At 50.7% G+C, this 12,503-nt stretch overlaps 1 protein-coding gene across 3 annotated transcripts in view; it reads right to left on the reverse strand.

The window, feature by feature from the left end:
- SSH1 (slingshot protein phosphatase 1) overlaps positions 1 to 12,503 on the reverse strand; it is a 63,195-nt gene that overhangs the window by 27,026 nt on the left and 23,666 nt on the right. Inside the window, exons 3-5 of one of the 3 annotated variants that reach the window (XM_042909549.1) lie at positions 7,212 to 7,315; positions 2,776 to 2,840; positions 2,202 to 2,323 (exon numbers count right to left, since the gene is read on the reverse strand). In XM_042909549.1, coding sequence (XP_042765483.1) covers positions 2,202 to 2,323; positions 2,776 to 2,840; positions 7,212 to 7,315 — 291 coding nt within the window. Of the gene's footprint in view, positions 1 to 2,201; positions 2,324 to 2,756; positions 2,841 to 7,211; positions 7,316 to 12,503 lie in introns of those variants that run through there. The other 2 variants (XM_042909550.1, XM_042909551.1) reach the window with 2 other exon arrangements.

A 12,503-nucleotide genomic window follows, 5' to 3' on the forward strand; every position in this document is an offset into this window, starting at 1 on the left:
ACACGCCAAGTGCTAACAAATACAGATGCGGTTGAGTCTATGAACGAACTCACCAACAACAGGGTGTGGAGGAGGGCTGCGGCCTATCGAAGTGTGGGGTCTACACTGCAGGTCTGCAGCAAAAGTCCCAATTCTGAGGCCCTGCTCCCGCCAGGAGGATGGCCTTGGGGTAACCACGCCAACCTCATGAGCTGGATTCCTCACTTGTAAAACATGAATCGGGGCGACCTACCCCACGGGGCAGTTTAACGGTTCGAGGAGACGCTGAGGACGTGTTGTGGCAACTGCACTGTGCTCCCCCACGGAAGCAACAGAGCTGGCTGGCAGGAGGGGCAGACCTGGCAACTCCAGAGGTCTGGGCAGGGATGAGGGGCACATTCCACAGGGAGGCAGGTTCCGGCTCAGGGCCGGAGAGCGTTACTGGAATGGATGACACATGGTGAGGGAAGCCCCGGAAGGAACTCGGAAAGGCGGGCATTATCATCGCTGGAGGAGTAAATGTAACTGCAACACCGGGGCGCCTGGGGGGCTCAGTCGGTTAAGTGCCCGACTTCGGCCCAGGTCACGATCTCACAGGTTGTGAGTTCGAGCCCCATGTCGGGCTCTGCACTGACAGCTCAGAGCCTGGAGCCTGCTTTGGATGCTGTGTCTCCCTCTCTCTCTGCCTCTCTCCCCATCTCTCTCTCTCTCTATCTCTCTCTCTCAAATAAAGAATGATAACCACAAAACCATTGGACACGAAACGTCTCTTTGCTTCACCACCTTGCCAACAATGGCCCACAACACAGAGCGCAGCCTGCTTCCGAGAGCACCTGTCTGGGGCTCAGAAGTACCGAGCCGTCTGGTCTTCAAGGGGGCTCCCCCCAGCTCAGCTCCTAAGACCCGTCAGGCTGCACCTGCTTCCAGATCCAGACTTCCCAACCAGCCCAAGGCCACAGACGCCAGCTCACACTTCTCTCCCAAAGTGTGCCACACAGAACTTTCTCCTGGTGCTATCACGTACCGGGAAGAAGGTCATAGAAGAAAACGCCCTCCGTCTCCATTCGTGTACTTGTTAACAAGCGACAGGGTCCTGGTCACTCTAACGGCAGCTCTCTCAGGGAACAAGATGTGACCGCACAGCTGCCACACCGTTCACTGCTTCTGTGGCTTTTCCCTTCCTCCCATCGAATCTGCCTTCAACGCGCTTCAAACGCGCCCCTGCTTCGCCCCGACCCCTGAACCGGCCCTGCTGCCCGCCTGCCCTTGAAGACCTGGTTCGCCATCGGAGGCCGCGGAAGGCCTCTGGCTTGCCCCCTCCGACCCCACCCCTCTCCTGTGTTTCCACAGCCCCCCCCACCCAAAGCATCGCTCTGTCACTGAGCCCACCACCCTGCTTTCTGGTTATGGCTCCTTCCTCGCTAAACTTCTCGACTTGCTGGGGTGGGGAACTGTGTACGGCTGTTTCTTCACGCATCTGGCCCACTGCCTCATACACAGGAGAACGCACGCACTTTCCTTGGTGGGTGAGAAGACTGAAAATGAATAGCGGGAACCCATCTTAGTCCAGTTCTCACAAACCCAGGTTCTACAACGATCTCACACATACTCATTTATCCTAGATGCGAGAAGAGCCGTTGACACTCATCGCACACGCATAACAGGGTCTCTGATGATACGACTAACCTGGCCTCCGGGTATTGGGAGACTCCAAACCTCTCTACAAGCTTCTGACCAAGGACCCGTCAACAAGGACTTGGGATTCCTCTCGGGATAGTGATACAGGGTGAGGTGCTCGATATGCCGCCTTTCACTCCCGCACTTCAACATGGGACCCTCTGGAGGGCACCCTCCCTGCCTCACTGGGCTGGCTCCTGCTTGTCCCTGGGTGCTCACCACAGCTGCCACCTCCTTCAGGAAGCCTTCCTGGCTAAGGTGCTCTCTCCTACAGTACCCGGATAGTAGCCGGTGGTAAACCTCTAAGCCCAGTGTAATGTTCCTTAGACCCAGAGCTGAGAGCGGAGGCTGGATCTAGCACAGTGCCCGGCACACAAGAGCTGAATGGTGTGGTCTACGGTTCCACGTGCCTGGTCACCCCCACCGCCCACTGCCCATCACACACCCCACCATCATCTCCATGGATACAGGACCACGGACGCCTTTCTCCGGCAGCAGCCCTTGTCCCCCCACCGCAGGAGGGAAGCAGCACCCACCAGACTCACCTCTCCTTACTGGAAAAGTCGACTCCCAGCAAGATGCTCTCCTCCGTGTCCTGGCGCCCGCTGCTGTCTACCACCACCATGTACCGGACCCGCTCCGCCCAGGCGCTCTCCAAGCGCACGGCCTAGACGGGCAAAGACGCTCTCACTGGCCTGCCTTTCCGGATGGTGGCCCCTTCCGTCACCAAATCAACACCAAGGACTTTTGTGTTCTACCTTTCCCCCTGTGAGTTCAGGAATCGAGATGAGATTCTTAATCCTCACGTCTTGTTCATACCCTTGCACGAGGGACAGTGCTTGGCTCGGAGGAAATCCCTCAAAGTCGCTCAAATGGGTGAACAGATAAAAGTCCAGAGACTGAAAATCTCAACCCAGCACAGACTGACCCCAACACCTAGTACATCCTTTCTCCGGACGGTGTGGGTGATGGTGAGCAAACCTGGCTTGGGCTTTTGCGAAATATGGGGGGAAGAATTTGCTGCAACACAGAAATGCCCCGCCTCCCACTGCTCGTGAGTAATTCCCTACCAAATCGCACGATTAAAAATTAAAACTTGCCACTCTCGTTTCTTCTTACCAGCTTGATCCGATCTTCACAACGCAGGAGGTTGATCATTATTTGCAGATGTTGGGGCAGGTCACCTGTTGGCCCAACAAAGAAAGTTGTAAAAGGCCGCCCGCCCACCTTCTAGGCAGAAACCTGCAAGACGCTGATGATGTTAAGGGCCTGGGAGGAGACGGAGAAGTCAAAATCCCTCCACCTACACCACACGGAACCGTCCCAAAGACTAAGAGGCTCAATTTCTCTTACTCCATTCCTGAATGTTGCTCGATGAGGGTGGGGAGATCTAGCTGACTGCCATGTTTTTAGAAGTTGCTTTTATATTCTAAAATGCTTGCAATACGGGCTTTTTAAATACAAGATGTAAAAAGATACCGACAAGCCTAGAGGGGAAATGTTATCAAGTTCAGGGGCGACTGGGTGGCTCAGTCGGTTAAACGTCTGACTTTGGCTCAGGTTATGATCTCAGGGTTCGTGGGTTTGAGCCCCGACTTGGGCTCAGCACCGACCGTGCAGAGTCTGTTTGGGATTCTCTCTCCCTTTCTCTCTGCCCCTCCCCTACTCTTGAAATAAAGAGAGAAAGAGAAAGAAAGAAAGATGTCAGCAAGTTCAAACAAACGTTCCTGTGCAGGATGAGGGAGCAGGAACTACAGACAGGGCTGGGGCAGGGGATTTGCTAAGAGTTGGTGTGAAAGAGAAAGGTCTGGAGGTCATTTTTCCTGTTTAATACTCTCCTGCGTTTTCCATAAGACAGAGACTCCTTGTACAACCTGGAGAGGAAGCAAGTCAGGTGACTACAGACAGCAGGTACTTGTGGGGTGTCCAGAAAGACAACGTGAATTGACAACGAGCACCGTCACTGTCTCTTCTCTTGCTAAAAGTTCTGTCCTTGACAGCTGTTCCCAGCCCTTCTTCCCTGGTGCCCACACTGGCATCCCCCCAACCTATGAGATGCTCAAGGAGGAGCACGAGGTGGCTGCCCGCGGGGCGCCCCAGAGCTACGCCCCCGTGACGACCACAATGATCAACATCCACAGCAAGACCTCCGTGCCCGACCACACCGTCTGGTCCCTGTGCCGTCTGGCTTTTGTGTCATTCTCCTACTCCCTGAAGTCTGGGGACCAGAGGATGGCAGGTGAGTGAGTGGGGGGCCCAGGCCTTCGTCTCCACTGCCAAGTGCTTGCACATCTGGGCTCTGGTCTTGGGCCTCCTTCTGATCATTACACTCAATGTTGTTTTCGCCCCCTGGCTCAGTGATGATCACCCAGGCGATTTCAGCGATCATTATTAAAGGTTATGGAGGCTACTAGCGGCTGCCTGTGGCCTGAGGCTGGCACCCGTTTTCGCAGCAGTTGGTATACGCATCACTCACTCTACAACTGAATCCAATAAAGCGTTATTACTTTATAAAGGCAGTGATCCAGAGTTTCCAGCTTCTCCGAGCAGCCCAGGGCCCAGGTGGTGCCTCCGGGCTGGAGCGGAGGCAGCGAAGACCCTCAGAGCCGGGGAGTCTCCGCAGAGTCTCCACAGACACAGAGGATCAACACAGCTGAAAACAAGCCGTGTGTTCCAGGCCCAGGGCCCCTAACTGAGGTTCATAATCAGTGAGTAGTAAGTGGGACGCTGACACAGCTCTCTCCCCAGCTGGTACATTTCTGTTAATGTTTCTTTCTGAAGGAAAGGCTCATCTGCAAAGATGCTGATCTACCAGAAAGGACGAGTAACTCACAGATCTGTATTAATTCTGATTTGTGCAACATCCTGAGAAACAGAGTTACCTTTAAAAAGAAATTAACCTGTAGGGCACAACCAGAATCCGAGAAGGATCAATACACTGGATTTGTTTCTTTTTTTTTTTTTTTTAAATTTTTTTTTTAACGTTTTATTTTATTTTTGAGAGAGACAGAGCATGAGCAGGGGAGGAGCAGAGAGAGAGGGAGACACAGAATCTGAAACAGGCTCCAGGCTCTGAGCTGTCAGCACAGAGCCCGACGCGGGGCTCGAACTCACAAACGGTGAGATCGTGACCTGAGCCGAAGCCGGACGCTCAACAAACTGAGCCACCCAGGCGCCCCCACTGGATTCGTTTCTTTGGCAGAAGCATCTTTCACATTGTAGGGCAGGTTGAAACATATGATGTCCGAATCGTACTTCCTTCCTCAGGGAGGACTCAGGTCATTAGAAGCTTGCCCCCTTCGTCTGCTCTCCCTGTTACAGGACTGCACTGTGTCAAACACCCCACACAGGCACTGCTTTCCTAAGGGTTGACTGGCAGGTGACAGGTCACATTACAAGAGGACAATGTGCTCCTCATCCCCCTCCCTCTACAACAGCACCCCTGCCTGGCGTGGCCCCCGCGCCCCAACGGCACGCAACCACCTCAGCTGGTTCTGGGCTCGCCTGCACCCCAGCACCACCCGCTCTGAGTCACAGCACACAGAGGAAAGCAAAAACAAGCCCCTTTGTCTGACGTGTGCCTAAATGAAAGGGGCATTTTCCACATAGATAGGCTCCTTTCAGCGGGACCTGCCTGTGGAGATGTGGACTTGCTGACCGACAGAACTCCCAGCCGTGGTCTGCCTTCCACACACTGTCTCTATACGCTGAAGTGTTCACTCAGCACTTGCAAAAAGATCAGAGAACATAAGCCTCAAGTATAGGCCCCTCGCAAGTGCCTCAGACTGGGGACCGGCTGACACGACCGGAATGACCTTTGCACGGGCAAAATGAACCATCATTTGTACTCCGCTCTGCGTGATTGCTGATGGGATTGTGGGTCTTCCAGGGCACTTGACAGTAATTCTAGAAAAACAGGAATCAACGTCAAGTCCAGTCTGTGCCTGCCCCAGGGTCGTTTACTGAGACAGTCATGGTCCCTCTACCTTCCTGAGCACATCGGTCATTCCAGACCTCGGGGGCAGAAGAGCCACCAAGCCTGTGGCTTTCTTTCTACTCTCCTGTACGCTCCAGAGATGCAGGAACCAGCCGGACTTGGGGTTTTTATGTGGCTTTGCACCTCCTTCCCCAAGCTTGCACACAGTACGGAAACACTGTTTGAATCAGAGGATGGAGACATTTTATATGAAGAGTGAACAAAGCGGGAGCATTCGCTCTGTTGTAGGTGTTAAGACACGAACAACGGTTAAATTCCCGACAGGGCAGAACCGTGAGCAGGTTCAAGAAAGAGGGTTCTGTTTGCAGGGTGACTGTCCTTGCTACCGCGGTCGTGACAATCACAGCTACCAGACACAGAGCACCCACAGGGAGGGAAGTATGTTACACGCATACATTTCACATTCCATCCTGTGTGAGTTACCGGTATTTGAGGCCCGTTGTAAAGATCAGGCAACTGAGGGTCAGGAGTCGACCGTGACTGCTCAGTAAGTTGTACAACTAGGATCAGAAGCCAGGTCTATCTGGCTCCAAGACACGTATTCTTGCCCCAAACCATACTGCCTCCTTGTGCAGGACGACTATTTTCTGAGCTTGAAACAGACTCAAATCTTGATTCCGCATATCCGTACGGGGAAAGTACTGACTGGGCCTTGCTGTTTCTGTCAACCGTAAGACACGAAATTCGAACTGAAGCGCTTGGATCCAAAATGAGGCTGGAGGACTCGAGGTCGGAGACAAAAGGATCACAGAGACAAGAAAACTGGCTGCAGCTGCTGGCTGCTTTCGAGGCCTTTGCAGATGGCATTGAGGCGTGCGCTGCCCGTCCGAGAAGCGCCCAAAGAGGCCGTGGACCCGTCACAAAGATTCACTTGTATGCGGAGGTTTCTGATTCCTCTTTTAAACCGCCTTCGGTTTCAGAGTTAAGTCACCTAAGAAAACCGGTCTTATTGCCATATAAGCGTTTCTTTTTCGTATGCTGTTGCACCTAAATGAATACTGGGTTTGATCCCCACTTTATCACTTCCTGTCTACTTTCAAAAACCAAATCCACTGTTCAGTAATAAAGTCTTCTCACCCCCCAGTGCCTTCCAAAGACTCATAAAGAAATCCTCCAAATGAAAGCTTTCCAAATGCTCGGGGAAATGACCAGAGTCCTTCAAGTAGGTACACAGCATCCCAAGGCGGTTATTTCCAAGGGGACAACATCTGGCTATCACACGCACTGGTGCCCTTGTTAAAAAGTCCTACTGCAACTTGAAATCTGCAGTTAACTGATAAACTGGGAGTGGGAAATCTTTGCATCCAGATGGAACGCTGACGACTGCCTTACTGCTTCCGTAGAAATGCACGGTCAAAGGGTCACTGGCTCCCAGAGCCACCTGGAAAACATGCCTGGCCTGCCCGCTCAAGAAAAGAGCTTCTCCCATGCAGCAGGCGTCATAAGCCTGCGTTCCGCTATTTCTCTGGCCTTGAAAGCCAGCCAAGGGCTCACCACCGTGATGGAAGGTTCCTCCATTGCACAGAAAGTAAGTTCCAATGTAAGAACCTCAATTTACCTGCATGCTTGTGGGGATGCTGAAGACTTCGCTGGCTTTGAGGGCTGTTTCCCTGTTGTAAGAAGAGGGCCGCTCCTTTCACCATGAAAAAGCTCTCACTTAAGCTGGGAAGAATAAAAGCAGAGCACAGTCAGGCTAGAGTTCAGAGAGGAAAATGGGCAAAGACATGCAGCGGAGGAAAAGCTGTCGTGTGGACGAACGGCGTGTACGATGCACAGGGGACGAAACCACTTTTATGACCATTTCACACGGCGCTCTTTCCAACCTTGGCTACAAGCCTGCTGCTGAGAGTCTATGTGATGAAATCATGCTTCTGCTAAAAGGCCCAAGGTTCTTTGGGCTCTTGCACGGCGGAGCGCCCCCTTCCTGCAGGATACGGCGAACCAGCTCCCCGTAACACAAAATCTTCTAAAAACAGAGACCAACTCTCTGATTGAGAGGGGGCGGTTCCCTCTGTGAATTTTTCCCGGTCTTGCTGTGCAATCTTTGTTTGTGACTCCCTGACTTAAGGCAACTTCACTGGTCTTGGTGCCCTCCCTTGACTGAATATAAAGAAGAGGAAATTATACTTTCACCATTTGTTCGCAAGTGGGTGGCTAGTGACCTGTGATTTAACTTAGTCAGGGTGACTGTGTCCCTACTGCTGTAGAAAACCTCCAATTCACACCATGAATCTCTCAGCAGTGAATCCTTGGTCTTTGCTATTTTAACCAGCACTAACACTTACATTCAACATACAACTCAAAAAGTTACAATTTGAATTTTTAAAATTTCATCTTTGCGATTTGGCGGCTATCAGAAAAAAACCTTTAGACTGTATGAACTACTAGTTACTACCAATTGTTAAAAAATACCATTAATGCTAAAAATTACCCATAAAATACACCAAAATTATTAACTGTTTTTTTTGTGGGGAGGGGGGTGGAGGGTGGATCACCTACGATTACCTTCTTTTTATTTCTTAGTATCCTCTGAATTTTCTGTACTGAGCAAATATTAATGTTTTTGAATGATTATTTTTTATTTGATTTTCAGAGTAATAGAAGACACGTACCACACATTACAATGGAAAAGCACTTTATTTCTATTAATTTTGTGAAAGATCACATTTCAGTTTAGGGAACTGTAAAAATCATTAATTCTCTCTTGAGCAACAATTAACATATAAATGACTTAAAAGGAAACTCTAAGAAAAAGCAGCACTGTGTGTGTGTGTGTGTGTGTGTGTGTGTGTCTTAACAGAAAGCTGATCGATTCCTGACAGAAATCTAGGAACGTTTTCCTAAACAGGAAAAAAAACAACAAGATCACCTTCACCCCAGATGTCTCATGGAAGTAGTTAAATGTTCTAAACCCTGGAATAAAAAATTCGACTAGGTCTAATATACTAGGTGCTAAGAAAACTCACCACATGGAACTCAGCGGCTCCTGGAATCAGGAAGACAGTGATCTTCCATAATATGAAGTCCACAATAAAATCTGTGACTTTTGCTGGTTGAATTCTCACGCTAAAAATAGCGACTGCTCAAATACCAAGCGATAAGGCTGAGTGGGGCCGTGGAGTAACTGACAACCGGTTTTGCAGATTTCATAATACCGTTCCTTTACATCCGAGTAACTTCTCTCCACTTACTGTCCTCAAGAGTGTTGCCAAGCTACCCTTTCCACTCTATCAGCTGTATATCTGTGCTGCCAGTTTCAAGAGCTGGGGAGCCCAGGATTATAAACACTGAAAGAAGGGGATGCCTGGCTGACTCAGTAGGTAGAGCACGGGACTCTTGATCTCGGGGTTGTAAGTTCAAACCCCAGGTTAGGCAAAGAGATTATTATTATTTTTTTTAATTAAAAAAAATTTTTTTAACGCTTATTTATTTTTGAGACAGAGGGAGACAGCGTGTGAACAGGGGAGGGGCAGAGAGAGAGGGAGACACAGAATCTGAAACAGGCTCCAGGCTCTGAGCTGTAAGCACAGAGCCCGACACGGGGCTCAAACTCACAGACCGTGAGATCATGACCTGAGCCGAAGTCGGACGCTTAACAGACCGAGCCACCCAGGCACCCCTAGGCAAAGAGATTATTTAAAAATAAAATCTTAAAAAAAAAAAATACTGAAAGAAACGAGGAGCATCCTTTCCTTAGTTCAGTCTCACCAAGGGAGGCAAAAAGCTCTTCAGTGCCTATCTGGCCAATTTCAAACCCAAGCTCTTAACTTCGGCTGGTTGTGGAATGGCCCAACACTCCCCTACTCCTAAAACTTGTCACCCTCTCCTTGAAAATTTTCCAACCTTATTTTCAGAACTATTCAGACAGATCTGTTTCAACACAGATCACTTACTACTTATTCTCATCAAAACTTGAAAGGGCTGCCCACGGAACTTACAAAACAACCATCGGTTCACGGAAGGAGCCAGGGAAAATCTTCACAAAGCAAAGCAACATCAACCATTTTTTGTTCATCAATTAAAAAAAAAAAAAAAGGAAAAGAAAAAAAATATCCATACTGACCATAAGCCTTAACACTCTGGAAACAGCCAGCCATTAACAGTGACCTTTGCCTTGGAAATCATGGGCAAAAATTCCCCTGGGATTCCCTTACATTTCCTTTGGGGGAAAAAAAAGGGAACAATGCAAAAGAACAGGCTGGTTTTATCCCGTGATTGTGATTGCTTACAAGGCCGGTGGTTCTTCAGTGTACCTGGGACAGATAAAGAATCAGCCTCCCATCTCCGAATGAAGTCAGGGGCCTGTGTGGATGGGGGCCCTTGGAACACTGCCTCCATCCTCAGGGCAATCAGGCGCAGGCATTTACCGTAAAGAGCAAGATTTAAAGCGGCGGGGAAGTCCACAAAGCACATTATCTATCCCAGGCCTGTGAGACGACTGGGGAGACAGTAGACAGAGGCGGCAGGAGGGTAACCGCAGAAGATGACTTCTGGGGCCGAGAGGCTGTGGAGCATGGGCAGTCACAGGATTTATGGAAACAAAATGCAGATATTCTCTGCGACTCTGTTTCCTGTCTTTTGCTCTGAGCTCACTCCAGGCCCTGAGCCTCACGTGCCCTCTGGGTGGCTGATGAGAACACTATTTCCCACTGCCAGGGCTATGTCAGGTTCTCTGTGCCAGGCTTCTAATACCCAGAAGTGATTTGTGAGCCTAAAGGCACAGCACTGGGGGTGTCCTTTAAGAAACTCATTTTGGAGGGGGACCTGGGTGGCTCTGGGTTCTAGCTCAGGTCATGATTTCCCGGTTCGTGAGTTCGAGCCCCACATCGGGCTGTGCACTGACCGTGCAGAGCCTGCTTGGGATTCTGTCTCCCTCTCTCTGCCCCTCCCTCGCTTGCTCTCTCTTTCTCAAAAATAAATAATAATAATAATAATAAAAACTTAAAAAACAAGGAAAAAAAAGAAATTCATTTTAGAGGGGCGCCTGGGTGGCTCAGTCGGTTGAGTGTCTGACTTCAGCTCGGGTCATGATCTCACAGCTTGCGAGTTTGAGCCCCACATCTGGCTCGCTGCTGTCGGCACAGGGTCCGCTTCCGATCCTCTGTCCCCCTCTTTCTGTCCCTCCCCCGCCCCCTCTCTCTCAAAAAAAAAAAAAGTGAACAGAATTTCATTTGGGGGATGGCACACCTACTTTAGTGGGTTCTCGGAGTAAGTGCAGACCCACAAAACACCATCACAGCTACAGAAAAACCAATCCTCTCCCCCAAAATGCCAGTGTCCTAGAAAGTATAAGTGAAGTTCCAGAGAGGTCAGACGGCGACAAATAAAACTGAAGTGTTCTCCATCACTTTAAGACAAATCCTGATGGGAGATTAAAAGCAAGTTCAGCCCTGGCCCTCCCTGCCCACCCCCCACCCCGATGCTTTTATCTCCCACAGTACAAATAAATATGTTCTCAAACACTGGTTAACTGCCTGTTTCAGGAGACGATGCAGGATTAGTTTTCTCCAAGGCACTAAGGACACGCAGGATTAGTTTTCTCCAAGGCACTAAGGACAGACAAAAGCCTCAAACAATGCTCCTCGAAAAACCCCAGCCCTCACAGCATGAACAGCCAGTGTCACCCCGAAACTGATACGTGGTAGGAAGAGATCAGGTGGTGATACGTACTAATTTGGGCTGGAAGCCTCTGAAGAGCGGAGGGTGTGAGCCCGCTGAAGGGAGACGCAGAAGTCAGTGAAATAAAAAAGGTTCATGATAGCCTGGTTCACATCTTCGACTGCCTCCAGCTCCTGCCTCGCACTCCCTCCAGAGAAAGGAGAGAGGGAAGGAAGGGGCCAGGAGTCCTTGGGCAGGAGTTCTCGTCTGGATGATGTTCCCACCCAGGGGGCAGATGGCTCTTGTGGGACTCTTGTCTTCCCCTGATATTTGGGTTTAAAAAGGCCCTTGTCCCTGCATATCCTGATGAAAGAGGGCCATTCAGAGAGCGCAAAACAGCTGAAGTTCCTGTAATCACTTTCCTCCTACGGCTTTTGTAGGCCTTAGGAACAAGCCGCAGGGTGTGTGTTGGGAATTGTGAGGGGAAACAGCTGGCCGCCAAGTAACAAATCCAGAGCAGTGAGGACCCCCCTCTGCTTGAAATCGACAGGCTGAGGGACTCCTGTTTCTGTCACATCGCCACCCATTCACCCAACGGTGACCCGTGGGCAGCCGCCACAGTCAGTCCGTGTGGTCACGGCGTCTTACATTCTGAAAATTCTTCAGTCACGCTAACTGCTGCCTGAGGAGGCAAACAGAGGGCTGAGAGGGGAGCATCCAGGTAGAGGGAACCCCGTGTGCACACACGGGCGTTGCTCAGAGAACCGCAGGCCCGGTGCCCAGGGCAGGGCTGCAGAGGTAAAGCAGGCCCAGGTCCCCAAGGGCCTGGCACGGGACCCCGAAACCCGAAACCCGCCCGCAGGAGCCAGCGGGCTCTGTGTGTTTAGCACTTCTTTTGGCCCGTGAAATAAATTAAGGACACGAATAGCCACACTGCAGGGCAGAAGGGGATAAGCGTCCAAAGACAGGGGTCCTGCTGGTGTTCGAAGAGGGAGAGGGGAGCCCCTAACTGGTGCTTTGGAACACTCCTGGGGAGGCCTTGTCTGGAAGCTTCCCCTGGCTCCCAGAGGATAAATTAATCGTCATGAGAGAATTAAATGGGACACACACAATTATGCTGCAGTGGAGGAAACTACGGCCTGCCCAGGGGCATGACATCTTTACGAGTTGGGACTAGACCCCAAGCCCACAGTCGTAAGTCCTGTGGTGCCCGTGGTCGCCCGCCAGTTCTGAGTGAGAATCAGAGCCATTA

The sequence above is a fragment of the Panthera leo genome, chromosome D3 (assembly GCF_018350215.1).
Source record: "Panthera leo isolate Ple1 chromosome D3, P.leo_Ple1_pat1.1, whole genome shotgun sequence".
Classification (NCBI taxonomy): Eukaryota; Metazoa; Chordata; class Mammalia; order Carnivora; family Felidae; genus Panthera; species Panthera leo.